The sequence below is a fragment of the Aspergillus wentii genome (assembly GCF_001890725.1).
Source record: "Aspergillus wentii DTO 134E9 unplaced genomic scaffold ASPWEscaffold_3, whole genome shotgun sequence".
In the NCBI taxonomy this organism is placed as follows: domain Eukaryota; kingdom Fungi; phylum Ascomycota; class Eurotiomycetes; order Eurotiales; family Aspergillaceae; genus Aspergillus; species Aspergillus wentii.
In genome coordinates this window covers 1,500,083-1,513,721 of record NW_024467834.1, presented here as the reverse complement: position 1 = coordinate 1,513,721, position 13,639 = coordinate 1,500,083, and the positions used below count along the sequence as shown (strand labels likewise).

The window sequence follows — 13,639 nt, the reverse complement described above, 5'->3', positions numbered from 1 at the left end:
CTCAGTCACCTGGACTATACGTTTCTCAATTGATTACATCGACTACTATGGGTATTCAATAGAACATAAAGATTTCACTTTCCCCTTGACATTTCTGTCTCTCTTGGTTAATTTTATGCTTGTTGGATATATACCAAACCAGCTTGTTACCCTAGGGCTTGTTTTCAACCGTAACCAGGTTTAACTATATTATACCATGCATGTTCATTCTACGCGTGGACATCAAGCCCCTCACCGTTAGCCCTTTTCACTGTCAATAATGGCCTGGGTACTATCTCCAGTATGCGAGAGCTTAGCCGCAACAATGTCATCAAGCTTGTCATCCACAGAGACAGAAAACAGCGCCGTGATGAAAGATGCGCCACCAAACGCAATACTAGCCAGAGAAATGGTACTAACTGACTGCGAATATGCGGTTTTTATAACGTCGGAGACAGCAGCAATGATATCATTTGTGATACCGGGGACGGCTTCCATGGTGGAGTCGTTTCCAGCCGAGGCAGCCTCCACGAGATCTGTGAGAGAGGATTCGGGAAGGCCGGCGTCTAGTGCTGCTGCAGAGACATCTCTAGGAAGATTGGCGGCGATTTGGTTGTTGAGAATGGCAATATAGATGGCAGCTGGCTGAAGTATCAGGATAGCTTGATGAATGTGTTTGTACCAGAGAAGTTAACGGCATACTTGCAATTGTTCCGGCAATCTGTTTTGCAGACCCGAGAAAACCACTGGCGAGGCCAATGTCCTCGGGCTTACAGTAGAGAGAGCACATGATTATTGTGATTATTTCAAGATAGCCGACGGCAAAGCCACCAATTGCGTTGAACTGGAAGATAGAAGGTTAGGGCTATTGGAATAATGCAGGGTAAAAGTGGTTCATACCGCAACACCGTGTGCTTGTGGCTAATCGCAGCCAAACCCCCGGAGAATGCCATAATGCCTACTGTTGAGATGATGAGCTGATACTTTGTGTGCCCGATAACCTTCATCAAAAAGTTAGTAAAATGAACCCAATGACGAGCGTAGCGATTCCATGTATAGACTGCCATTGGTAGGTGGTACCACCCCAGGCTTAGAAAAAATATCTCAGTGTCTGCTGCATTGAACTCACTATACCATGGAGACTCACAAAGTCCAAGCAGAAGCAGAATCAACCCAGTAGTGTACAAGATGGATCCGGTATAATCGAATCTCTTCACTTCGACCGTCCGGACCACGCCCTCATGCTTTAGATCCCATCCAGGAGGGAAGTAAAACAGCACTAGCAGAATGACTGAAAGACCACAACTGATGATGTCCAAGTAGTAGTTCCAACGCCATGACTGTTGTGTATTAGTAATAAACAGCCGGGCAATGGCTACCCCAAATGCGGCAAAAGGAAATATAGTAACGAAGACGCCTGCATTCACATTCGGGCGCGCGTTGTTGAAGAGCTGTCCACCGATGAGGAAGTATCTACGACCAAATATGTCACCCAAGCGACCAACAAGAAGAATAGCAACCTAGAGGATCCAGGTGAGTATGGATAGCAAGAGGGCTATTAGAAGAACTAGGTTCATACCCCAAAAAACTGTTGTAATCAAGGTGTAGTTTGGATCCGGCCCTGAAAGGGGTTAGATGCGATTAGTATGGGACATGCAGTCTTTTTTCAATTATCATGATTACCATACCCAAGTCGGCATTTATAGCAAAGTATAACCCAGGTACAGACTAATTGCCATCAAACAGACAGCAACCAGCGAGCCAATGAAGTTCTTACTGTAATAATATCCAGTCGGCAGCTCATCGAGATCGACTATTAATTGCTGGGTCGATAAGGAGGGATTCAAAGGCTCAGTAGCAGCAGCCTCAGTTGCCGCAGGGAAGTTCTTATTCTTTTTCACTCTGCTCTTTAGGAAGAACAGCAGAGAATCAGAATACTATTTCCAGTTAATATCAATACACCAGGCCAGCCTCAGAGCTGTCTGGGATCTAGGAGAATGATATTGCATGCATATCCGCCCTGTTCCACGAAGTTGATAAGGATAATCTCTGCTCTGGAAACCTCAATCATATATTCAGTAAATCCTGTTACACGCTTTTATACTGCTTCACTCACCACGAAGCCAAGGACAGGTCGCTAAGGGCCATGGGCGATCAATGGGGATTGGGATCGTAGCCAGCCTGATCACGATTCGTAGGCCACGTGGCAGACCAACATACTTGTCAAATAATCCAGTCAAATAATTAAACCCTTGCTGGTGCGTTCCGAGTGTCTCTGGCAAGCCACTACCAGGTTGTTGGCGTGTAGGTTGGGCGTCAGAACCGTGAAGGGTGTGATTGTGCTCCGACGCGTGATCCTGAGCCGTGGTAGTCCAATTCGAGTCACTGAGGTTGATGATCTCGGCTATCGTTTATATTGACTCGGTGCTAACCTATGAACGGGGCTGGTTTGAACCACTTTGAACTGTCCATTCCTTCGCGGTGGAGGGTGGAGAGAGAGCCGTGACCCAACGGGAGAGGGAAAGGCACGATATTTGATATGGATACGCAGACCGCAGTGCGTACGCACCGAATGCCCATAACTAGGCCTTTCGATTACATTCAGGTGATTCCAACACGTGTTTCTGCGTCTGCATGCATGTGCGGAGGAGATAATGAGTGAAGAAAAGAAAGGGAAAGAAAACTAAAAGAAGGTGGGATGAGAGGGTACCTAGGTATCTCCAGGATGCCGTACAGGGGCACGATCGGGCAATGTCTCTGGCCAGTGATAGGAGGCATTTCCCCTGCACCGCATAACCTGCATCACTCGCTCTGGGACGAACTCTGGAAGATCTCGATGTGCTGGACATAGCCTTAGCTGGTCACTGGAGAAGAAACCTAAGCGTCATTACTTCATTGCCACTGCAACTGCTAGTCAATCATAATTCATTGGATAGCCCTCCACGAGAATGCAACAGCCCAGAGTCAGGACGGCGGCCACCACGCCGTAGTTTTTGGCTGCTCAGGAATCAACGGTTGGTCCTTGGTCAACCAACTACTCTCTGGATATCCCTCGAATGACACTTTCATCAAGGTCACCGCGGTTGCAAATGGGACTTTCACGGCCGACGAGTCTCCGTAGCCGGTCGATGGTCGCTTGCAAGTCATCTCTGGCATTGATCTCTTGACAGAGGACGATGTTGCTCTAGCCAAGTCTTTGACAGAAAAGGTCTCCTCTGTAGAGACAGTCAGTCATGTTCACTATGCTGGTAAGATTATCTCTGCATGTTGCCGCTGGTCAATACGCTGACCCTGAATTGAACAGAATATCGCGCGAGCGACGACCCCGTGGATGAATGTCGTATGAACAAGGAGATGCTTTGTAAGGCCGTACAAACACTCGAAACTTTCTCTCCCAAGCTATCTTTTGTTACACTAATTACAGGAACAAAGGTTGCTTCTGCTTTCACCCGTCTTCTGGCCGTCTGCTAACTGGATCATCCATAGGCATATGGCGTGCATCTTCTCGGCAAGTTCCCCTTCCGTGGACAAGTGCCTTTGAAAGAAGACCTCCCTCGATTGTCGGCAGAATATGCCAAAGACCTCTTTTACTACCACCAAGTCGATCTCCTCCATGAGCTATCGGCAGGCAAATCATGGGCATGGTGCGAAGTCCGTCCTGATGTGATTGTATGCCGCCCTGTCTCCTTTTTGTACATAAAATTTTGGCTGACATCCCACCAGGTCGGTATCACTCCCTTAGGCAACGCCAATTGCATGGCCCAAACCATGGGCATCTACCAGGGACTATACCGCGCTCTTGAGGGTGATGGAGCTCGCGTCCCATTCCCAGGCAATGAAACTACCTGCCGCCTCTTCACCGACTCCAACCAAGACATCATTGCCCGGTTCTGCATCCATGCTTCATTTCAGCTACGGGACAAGGTTCACACCCAAGCCTTTAACATTGCAGATGGCGCAACGCCCGCTTCCTGGTCACAGCGCTGGCCGATTCTGGCGTCATACTTTAGCCTAGAAGGCGCTAGTCCCGACGATTCCAGTTTGCATCCCACCGCGTATATTGGCAGACACTGGGAGAAGTTTCGGAAATTGTGCCGTGAGAAGAAGCTGAAGGAGGATGTCATTTACAAGGGCATGCATAATACAGGGGGAAGGATGGTCATTTTGCGGTTGATGGGTTTTGATAGACCGTTCGATTTGGGGAGAGCCAAGGAATTGGGATTCGAAGAAGAGATAAACACAGCTACTTCATGGTACACTGCGTTTGATAGTCAGGAGAGCAAATATTATGCTATAGTCAAATTGATGCAATAGACAGTTTATCGGAAAGGGGCTTCGAGGGGTGATTGTCCCTGTTGTCTTTTGTGTTCAGGAACAAAGCGTTTTTGATAGGCCATAACTCATTTTCATTTCCCAGTGCCATAATCAAGGCTGCATTGAAAAAAAGCGCGCTCATTTTTATAATCTCGTGCTTCTGTGCTGGATTTAAAGTCGCCCAATGTCAAATTTGCACATCTGGGGAGTTGCTTGGTCCTATAGTAGCATGCACTCTTGAGGATGATATAAGCATCACACTTTGAAGTAATAGAGACACGGCATTAAGCCCAAATTCACCTGGTATTTAGTTAGTTTTCTGCAATGTCTGTGCATTCTAACATGCCATAATAGGTAGAAAAGGGTCCACAGAAGAGAGCTTTAAGGATATTACATCTTATCCAGTACCAGTCATCATCTTTTTCCTCATCCTCTAGGAATAACCATAGCTGGATAAAATTTACCATCCATTTCCTATTTCCTAGCCATGGTGTACAATAGTGCAGCAATACATATAAACCCTGCATCATGGATTAGGCATGTTAGCAAATTATCCATCGATAAGCCTTATCGCATTGGCCGATTTAAAGTCTCAGAAATTTTCTAATTCAGATATCTGTCATATAAACTATATACCCCATATGATCCAGCTATGGCGCATCATTATATTGTTAAAGTCTGATTTCATCAAGCTCTTTTCAAGAGAGTTGATGACCTTAAAGGGGTTTTATCTCAGAGCACACAAGATCAAGGAGGCCTTTGGCAACAGCAGAAATGCCGGCATGTATTTCGATCTCTCTGCAAGATAATGCATCAGATCCTGGTAAAAGTCCTTGTATTATTTCCGTCTGGGTAGATTTGCACAGCTGTTCCAAGTCAGGGAGTGTTATGCTTTCCTGTAGCTTTTTGGGGAATGTTAGGGATGTTTCTGTATCTGAGTAATAAACAGAATCAAGGCTCTTACATATAACTTTCTTTTTGGCAAAAGAACCACTTTTCAAGAACAGCGATCACTTGGAAGGCCTTTTTGCCGTAGTTTTGAAAGGCTTTGCTTCGGGCTCTTCATGAAAGTATGACCGTCTGCTATACAGTACACATATTTGTGGCATTTTGTATTGTTTTCGGTGCAGCACCAGTCATTCCACAGCCACTGGGCAGGAATGGCCTGTTTTTTGTGTCATTTGGGCGCGATTTTAGTAGGAGTCTATATTATTTGAAAGCGATAGACTCCCGAGTTATAAGTTCCTGAGGTAAATAAAAAACTTGGAGAGTAGAAAAGAGCTGGGACTCACAGCAGGGAGAATTGGCAGGTGGTTCAAAGGGGGGGATGGGAAGTAGAAGAGGAAGCGAGACAGAGAGGAGAGATTCAAGAGCAGTGGGTGATGTAGACTGGGTCTATGTTCGTTCTGCAAGAGCAAACAAGATCTAGCAGTAAACGCTGGCCAGGCAACCTACCTTGGCATACGTACCAGGAAAGATGCCTGTCTGCCTCAGGTTGAAATGATATAGAACACTTATCCCAACGACGCCTTAGTATGTCATTTTTGACCAATCTTTTGTACCTGAAATTGCAAATATGCTTATTATAGGCCTCATTTATCCCGATTGGATACCTAGAAGTATACATATCCATAGCTAGAGGCCCTAGTTCTCCGCATCGTTCTGGGGAGACGAAAAGCAACCCGATAGCTAGTGCTGTAATGGTCTATTGTTGGTAGGTTGCAAGTAGGCAGGTATGTTCAACCAAAAAACAACATAAAAATCCCCCACTACACCCCGCAATAGAGAGGAGTTGAGAAGAAGGTTATTGGGAAAAACCGGCAGGTTAAAAAAGATAACCCCAAAAAGAGAACCATTGCTCCAAGGTATGCCTTGGATCTGATACTACTCCAGACGGGACTCACCCGCAATCTCCAGATTAGAAGTCTGGCGCCCTACCATTGAGCTACTGGAACTCTTCAGTTGCGTACTCAAAAGCAATTTTTTTTTCTTTATAAAGCTAGCTAACTATGCACGATTTTCATGACCGGGAACAGGAACAAAGAATACACAGATACATCTTCGCTGGATGTCATAGTAATGGCAGGCCACAGAGCTCAAGTATATGCTGTCACTACTTAGGCCTTGGGTCATCGGTACTATTATGTGGGGCGGAGGTGGTTGTCTCCTATGTGTGTATCGAATCAACTATAACAGATGACCCAGCACCGATATATAACACCATTCAGTCAATAGCAGATGCCCATAGACATATATAGTAATGCATTTCATGTTTGATGTCCATTCCAAATAAGCAGCCCCCCTCGTCTTAGTCAAGAAATCCGCCCAAAGTATTAAAGGAATGCATCTCGCCCCTTTAGACCACAGTGCCCGGGTTGGGAAGGTCCTATTTTAGACACGCATTCATCGAGAAGCTGATTGTTTTTTGCTACCTGATAAAACTGGAAGACCGGGAGTTCGAATCAAACGAAGCTCCTTTTCTTATCCTTTTATTCTGCCAAATATACCATATACATAGCCCTCATTTCCAACAGCTTTACAGAGGGTGAAAAAGACCAGCCATTTCAAAGATATCTCAGGATCTACCCGACTGAGAGTATCTCCTTTTTAATAATCTAAAGCCCCTGTGAATTTCAAATCCCCATGCCCCGAGAATAAAAGCACACCTGGATTTGACTCTGTAGCCTACGACATCGTGACATACTATCCAGGCATTAGGGCTGAAAACAGCAAGCGGAGACGATCAACCAAGGACAATACAAACAAATATATTACCTATTCAGCACTGTCAAGTAACCTGTTACAAACTGCTATTTCCTATCTGTCCATATACTTAATTACACTCTGACGGAGTGGACAATTCCCAGCAGCAACAGAACATCCTCAACTGGTAGATCTTAGTATAACCTCATCCTCTCCTTATATTGTGGCTTCCCACACAGTAAAACTAAAATTCAAATAGACCAATATCTACTGCATATATAGTTCCAAAACAGTATACCGTCTGATGAACTGGATTGATTGCACCTGTCTTGAATACAATATTCGACTTACCAACAGCCGCTTTATCTTCACATGCAATCAGTATCAATAGCTTCGTCGGGCAGATGACAATGAAAATGGCACTGTTAGTACATGGAAACCCCCAGAAAAGTACTCCCAGCCCTGATATAGCAGCCCAGTCCTCTTAAAAGAATGTCCATGCCTGCTTCCGATCCACTCATCCTCTCCAAGCAATCACATCTAGTGCTCCCTTGGTGAGAAGGATGTGGAAGGTAGGAAAATAAGCAGGAAGGAATAGAGGATGCGGTCCCCCGGGATTGTACCAATTCGATTTGTTTTTCTTTCTTCTAACTCAACTCTGTCTGTTTGTTCAAGCCAAGTAATGGGCGAACAGGTAAGCAAGGGTTCAACCGACCCATCCAACAAACGAGACATCCCGTAGCAGAGTTTGTCTGTAGTCAGCCTGAATATTTGAACCATAACCGTTCGATGCTGCGGGAGATAGACCTAGCCAGGAAAGTTATCCATAGGTGGATAGCACCGTTAAATCGCCCCTAAATAATTCAGTTGTCAAAAGACAATCGCTCAGCTCAACTGTCACGGAACTGGCACCAATGAGTAGCGCAGTAAAAGAGAACAATATATAGAAAGTGGAAAACAAAAACAAAAAACATAAGTCATAAACAAAGGCTCCGGCGCTGTACAGATTTGGTATTGCTTCAGTACCCATGCAGTACGGAGTAATCGGAGCAAAACCCGACTTGCTCTGCAAGTCTCACATGTTCCACGAATATGGGTATCTCACGCAGAAGAGAGTAAAACAAAAAACACCACCAGTGAGGGTATACATCATCATGGAGAATCGTGTAGTAACACATAGAATACAAAACAGGGGAACAAGGAGTGACCGTCGGTAGAGAAGTCACACCTAGACCGATTCGATTTCACTAGATATGCAAGTTAGTAGTCTCATGCGGCCGATTTAAGCCCTTTCTCGCGGAGCATAAGGTCTTTGTCCATCTCAGACTGTGTCCCGTAGCCCCCAAGACTTATAGCCTGCTCGTTGCTTATGGATTTCGGCACAGAGGCTATGTCGGGGCGCAGTTTCTTCAGACGAGCAGCGCGCTCACGAGATGCCTGTTGTTTTCTCTGCAACTTGGATAGCTTCTCCTTTGGTTCTTGCGGCGGTGGGGAATTGGGCAATGGAGGCGGCGGGGGAGCAGGGTCCGCTGGTGGAGGACCAGGGGGCGGAGGTGGTGTAGGCGCTTGATGGTATTGAGCGAATCTGGGATGGGTCTCAAACACCTCTCGCAACTGCCACCGTTGCTCTGTGTACTCATCATAATTCGCAGCGATGATGGTATCTAAGATGCTGCTTCCGTTCGATCCTGACATGGCAGTGGAGATCATGCGACCCTTGAGAAGTTGATGTGCCTTGGAAAACGATTTGAAGATCAGTTCAATTTCTCGCGTTCCACCGGAAATATCATTATCAGGGTTGTTTGGATCCTCTATCGACAAGCGAGCGTTGTTGTTCTCTCTGTAGACTCGGTATACTCTCTACGATTTGGTCAGATCAACTCATCTGGATTCACCTGGGTTGTAACGCACCTTGTTAAAGTAGCCTGGTGGTGACAATCGTATGCCAACAGCTTCAAAGTCAAAATGATTACCATAGAAATCAAAGAAATCCATGAGAAGACTGCCCAGATTCGACTCTGTGTGTCCATGCGGTAAGTGCTGGAGAAGACTGGTGACGAGACAGGTGATGGAAAATCCGCCCAAGCCACCAGTTGGGACTTCATTGAGGCCTCGAAGCAGCAGGAATTGTTTGATCACAGAAACGACCACAGGCATTGACGGAAATTCAGACTTCCACTGCTGGAAAGTATTGTTGGCAACAAGTCCGCTGTCATTGTCAAATGACAGATCCACCTTCAGACCGGTCAATCTGTCCACAAATTTCAGGATGGGAACTCGAGCATGTGCGATAGTCTCTATGGAACCGGGAACAGCAATGTCGAGGTTCCTAAGAAAAGCCGAGAATGCATAGATTTGACCTTTCCGTTCACCAAAAGTTTTGATTCCATTGCGCATGAAATTGCTTGAAAGAAGAACCAGGTCTATATCGGCAGTGGGAAGATACAACCCCGACGCAAATGAACCAAATGAACGCAGCTGGACTCCATAGTATCTGGTTTGGAACGCAGACTGCAACCTTGACACTAAGTCTGCTCGAACGATCTGCTCATAAGCCTGTGGTTTAACCCAATGATAGAAACTCAGGATCTCATTGTGCAATCTATCCACCCGGTTAGAAGGTAAACCCCATTTTAGCTAAGACTTCGCGAAAACTGACCTTGTGCCCATGTGCAACGCTGGCTCCATAAGACTCAACCATGGCGATCCAGATTCATAGGGCCGCACCATCCATTCCTCAATAATCGAACCATCCGCGTAGAACCTGCTCATCGGCTTCCCGGGTTTCTTGGGATAGCTCTTAATCTCGTCATCGTATGTTCGCTTGCGACTCCCCAGAGCAGGGTCATTCCCCTGCAGATGCCGTGAAGGCCCCTTGGGCGCGTTCTCTGGGGCATTCGAATTGCCTTGGTCTTCATCACCGAGAGCACCAAGCGATATAAAGTCCTCGTTGGTCGCCACGGCATCGGTCTTGGCCGGTTGAGCGTTCTCCGCAACCCTAGCCTTGCGAATCAACTTGACCACATCCACCTTCTTCGACTGCGATTCATCGGGAGGTGGAGGTGGTAAAGCGGTGTATGGGTCAGGGTTGGACCATTTTGGTGTGGGCGCGGGAGCAGCAGGCTTATTCGCGTCGTTGGGCCCTAGCGCGCGCTTTTTGCGAGGATGTGATGCTTCATTGTCTTCGTCATCGGTGGAAACGTCCATATCTGCCTCTTCACTGTCACTAAGATTTGCCACGGGCGCAAACTTCAATCCGGGCTTCTCCTCGACTTCGGGCATGAGTTTTTCAGGCGTGGTTTCCCTCTTGGTCCTTAGCAGCGGCCGCTCCGCAGTCCCAGGTCGCGCATAGCGAAAAGTGAATTCATGTCTTGGGTGCGATCGTCGGTCGTTTCCACGATTCCCTCGAAATTCGAAGGCTGGCGGCATTTTAAAAAACACCGCTACGATGAAGAAAAAGCTAAAATATGGTTAGGAAAGGGAAGGAAATCAACGAAGAATGGTGGATGTCGGCGAGTTTAGCAAAATGCCGTGGGAGACGCGAGAAATTTCAGGGCTTTTGGCGGTGGAAGAGGAAGGCGGTGAGCGATACTTTTTGATACAGTGAAGATGATGAAATTATCAAGATTAGAGCAATGATTTAATGATGGAATTATACGGGTTGAACCCATAATATTCACTTTTAAGTTCCTCGCGCACTCTGCAGAGTGGTCGTATGGTTTGACTCGACCTGCCGTAAACTTGACTAAGTTCAAGGCATTCTCTACTCCGACTATCCAGTGAATAAATGTTTCACTGCTATAGAGCACCAGGATATTTGGATCCGATGGTCTGGGGCCCTTTTTCCTGCTTCCAGTTTCTCAGGCCTTTCTCTAGCATCTGGATCAATTTCTTTTCCAGCGCCATCTCTGCGAAGCTCACCCGTCCCGTAGCCCATTCTAACCACTCTTCAGCTCGGGCGCCGCTCTTCGCATGAAGCAAGCCCACGCTTACATCAATGATCCGTGGTCTTTCTTGACAATGCCAAAAGACGGTTGCTCCACAGCGACTGCAGAATTCTCGGTACACACCTGGTGAACTTTCGTATTGCTGCATTGTGAGTGACCGGTCTATGTTGGAAATATTCGACCTTGGGACAAACGCCCATGTCTGAATGGGGAACCCACTGGCCAGACGACATGAATCGCAGGCACAGGTTCCAGCGAGATACTTGGTGTTTCCTGTTTGCAGCCACCATTTCACGTCTTCGGTATTCACCGAAGATGTTGAATGATAAGGCACCAACAGGTCTGGCCACGGCGAATATGCATCTTTGGACGATGAATCTGGTGGAGTGATATGGAATTCGACTCCCCCACAGTAGCATTGTGCTTGTAATATGCGATAGTGCTCCGAATCTGATGCCGTATCAGGACTCTCGAGGTATTCTGGTATAGCTTCTGCTGGACTTTGGGCACGTATTTCTGCATGAAGCCGACAATATCCTGGTCTCGTGGCCACTGATTCACCAGGAAGAAAAGAGCTCAGTCCTCCGTCGTGAGTGTCGCCGATCTGCCAATGCTGGATTGATAGGAGTTGAGGGGGTTTTGTTACAAGCAATCCCGATGCGACCAAGAACTGGTCTGAGTGCTCCAGATGAACAAAGACATGGGCACCGCACGTTCTACAGAAATAGCGGCAGATACCCTCTGATTGGTTGTATTCACCAAGACTCTCAAGTTTCTGTGGACGAGTGTGTAAGAGGCGATACGAGGAGCAAAGCAACCCCGTTATGGCTCGACAACTGTCGCAGTGACATAAATGGATGATAGAGTGATCTGTCGATGGCTCCAGCACAATGTCCTGGGCTGCACGTCCGCACAGGCACGAGATAGAACCAGTCATCTTGATCCCTGTCCAGATGAGAATCAACCAATAATAACTACAGCCAGAAGACCAAAGCCCGATTCTCTTTGCTCTTGCGTTGACGTTAGCTCAGGAGGCAAAAACAACTCGTAAGATGATTTTCCTGGCATATATCTCTCCGTGGCATACCCCTTCGAGTAACAAGTTGAGCGATTTCTCCCGAAACAACGCAACTCGCATCTGCTCTGTTTTGCGCAAATATGCACATTTAATATCTCACTCAGATTGGCGTTTTGGCCTCATTTCGTGGGGCGGGGTGGCCAGCGTGCAGAAACATGCTCGCGTTGAACACTAGCCAGTAGTCAGTCGTAGGCAGGAGATAATAATGCTAATAACCTGATATGGCAGTCGTAAGAGGCGGCGGCTATATAAAGCCGCCGCTTACCCCTCCATCCCGTCCCGACCTCTTCTCTCAACCACGACTCTCGCACATACCAACAAACCACGTCTTTTCTTCCAAATCCAAGGAAAATAATCCATTTATCTATCATTCATCATGGGTAAGTCGATGTCTTTTATTGTCTTACTCTCTCTCTCTCTCTCTCTCTCTCTCTCTCTTTGATTGAGTGATGGTCAACCCGACTGGGTAGCGGGGTAATAGCGGGGTATCATCACCTCTGGTCATTATCTGGGTTATTATCGCTGTTATTATCCCACCATCCATCATTTCTTGAACGAATCAATCGAGATCCGGAATGAACCGGGCTAACTTGATAAAACATGTAGGTGACCACGGATGCAGCTGCGGTGCTTCTTGCCAGTGCCCTGCCGGTGGCTGCAAGTGCCCTGTATGTTTGTCCCTCAAACCCTTAAATATATTATTATGATGATAGTTGCTGATTTGGGAAATCCCCGTTAAGAAATAAACCTGAGTATGCAGCCATGATGTCTCATCTCTTGTTGAAGCGTATTAGGCTTGCTGTTCGGAAGACTTGGAACGACAGGCATCTCAAGGCAGGAGGGTGATTCGGACTTTCATGTATACAAAGATGAATCAATAATCCTCAGGTATATATTATTTCCTCGTTCCTGGGAACACGAATCACTTTAAAGACCTCTCAGTCTGATCACCGACGACTATTGGGAGTTTGTAGCTCTTAGCACGTCGATTGCTCCATTATTGCGTACCTTGTGGCACGGGTAGTAGCAGCCGCACGCAGGTTGAATCTCATCAATGGGAGCAGATACCCGGGAATGGGCGCACGGTGAGAGATTGGCTTCTTCATGCAATCGACGTCTATCGTGTATTCACGATGCTCATCCTTGTCCTTGGCTGTATGAGAGCAGGAATGCATGGCCCCCATATGACCTCACTATCCTCGGCTCAACAACTACACCGAACAAGCAAACACATAATCTAAGTCATCCATTTACGTAAAGACGACGTCGAAGATTTCAAATTATCCTGTGAACTCTCTTGGTAGTCCATGACCTCGTGCTGAATCTCTGCGATCGACAGATGGGATGTCTCGAGAAAACTTTGATGAAGGCTCCAAGTGGAGTTTTTGCTCGCAAGTCGCAGGCTGCTGATTAGTGAGAAGCAGCTAGATGGCTAGTCGGCTAAGATATCCATTAAGATCCTTTGTTACCGTCGTAGTGGGCTGGGATTAAACGTCGGGTTTCGCGGTTATCCAGTGCGTCTTTTTTTCCCCTTGTGTCGGATAGAGGGAAAAAGTGAGCGATTAAACCTTCATTTCAGCGTGGAACATCATAATAATACGAGTCGTCAGTATAAGAC

The 13,639-nt window shown here is 46.7% G+C and overlaps 5 protein-coding genes across 5 annotated transcripts; 2 read left to right on the top strand and 3 right to left on the bottom strand.

Moving 5' to 3' along the window:
• Positions 1-237: 237 nt before the first annotated feature.
• ASPWEDRAFT_26285 (uncharacterized protein) lies at positions 238-1,783 on the bottom strand (the record flags this gene model as incomplete). Its single annotated transcript, XM_040832833.1, has 4 exons — positions 238-641; positions 682-823; positions 942-1,499; positions 1,757-1,783. The coding sequence occupies 4 exons, from the start codon at positions 1,781-1,783 to the stop codon at positions 238-240; spliced, it is 1,131 nt and encodes a 376-aa protein (XP_040690515.1).
• Positions 1,784-2,518: 735 nt separating this feature from the next.
• ASPWEDRAFT_50264 (SDR family oxidoreductase) lies at positions 2,519-4,293 on the top strand (the record flags this gene model as incomplete). Its single annotated transcript, XM_040837407.1, has 6 exons — positions 2,519-2,536; positions 2,942-3,052; positions 3,101-3,227; positions 3,284-3,411; positions 3,466-3,648; positions 3,703-4,293. The coding sequence occupies 6 exons, from the start codon at positions 2,519-2,521 to the stop codon at positions 4,291-4,293; spliced, it is 1,158 nt and encodes a 385-aa protein (XP_040690514.1).
• A 971-nt stretch (positions 4,294-5,264) lies between these two features.
• ASPWEDRAFT_431440 (uncharacterized protein) lies at positions 5,265-5,600 on the top strand. The gene has a single exon (XM_040835960.1). The coding sequence runs from the start codon at positions 5,366-5,368 to the stop codon at positions 5,540-5,542; it is 177 nt and encodes a 58-aa protein (XP_040690513.1). The 5' UTR covers positions 5,265-5,365; the 3' UTR covers positions 5,543-5,600.
• Positions 5,601-8,265: 2,665 nt separating this feature from the next.
• Positions 8,266-10,425, bottom strand: ASPWEDRAFT_170344 (putative topoisomerase family protein TRF4; the record flags this gene model as incomplete). Its single annotated transcript, XM_040830600.1, has 3 exons — positions 8,266-8,856; positions 8,908-9,598; positions 9,656-10,425. The coding sequence occupies 3 exons, from the start codon at positions 10,423-10,425 to the stop codon at positions 8,266-8,268; spliced, it is 2,052 nt and encodes a 683-aa protein (XP_040690512.1).
• Positions 10,426-10,610: 185 nt separating this feature from the next.
• Positions 10,611-12,338, bottom strand: ASPWEDRAFT_430953 (GFA family protein). The gene has a single exon (XM_040835951.1). The coding sequence runs from the start codon at positions 11,878-11,880 to the stop codon at positions 10,795-10,797; it is 1,086 nt and encodes a 361-aa protein (XP_040690511.1). The 5' UTR covers positions 11,881-12,338; the 3' UTR covers positions 10,611-10,794.
• Between the last annotated feature and the right edge of the window lie 1,301 nt (positions 12,339-13,639).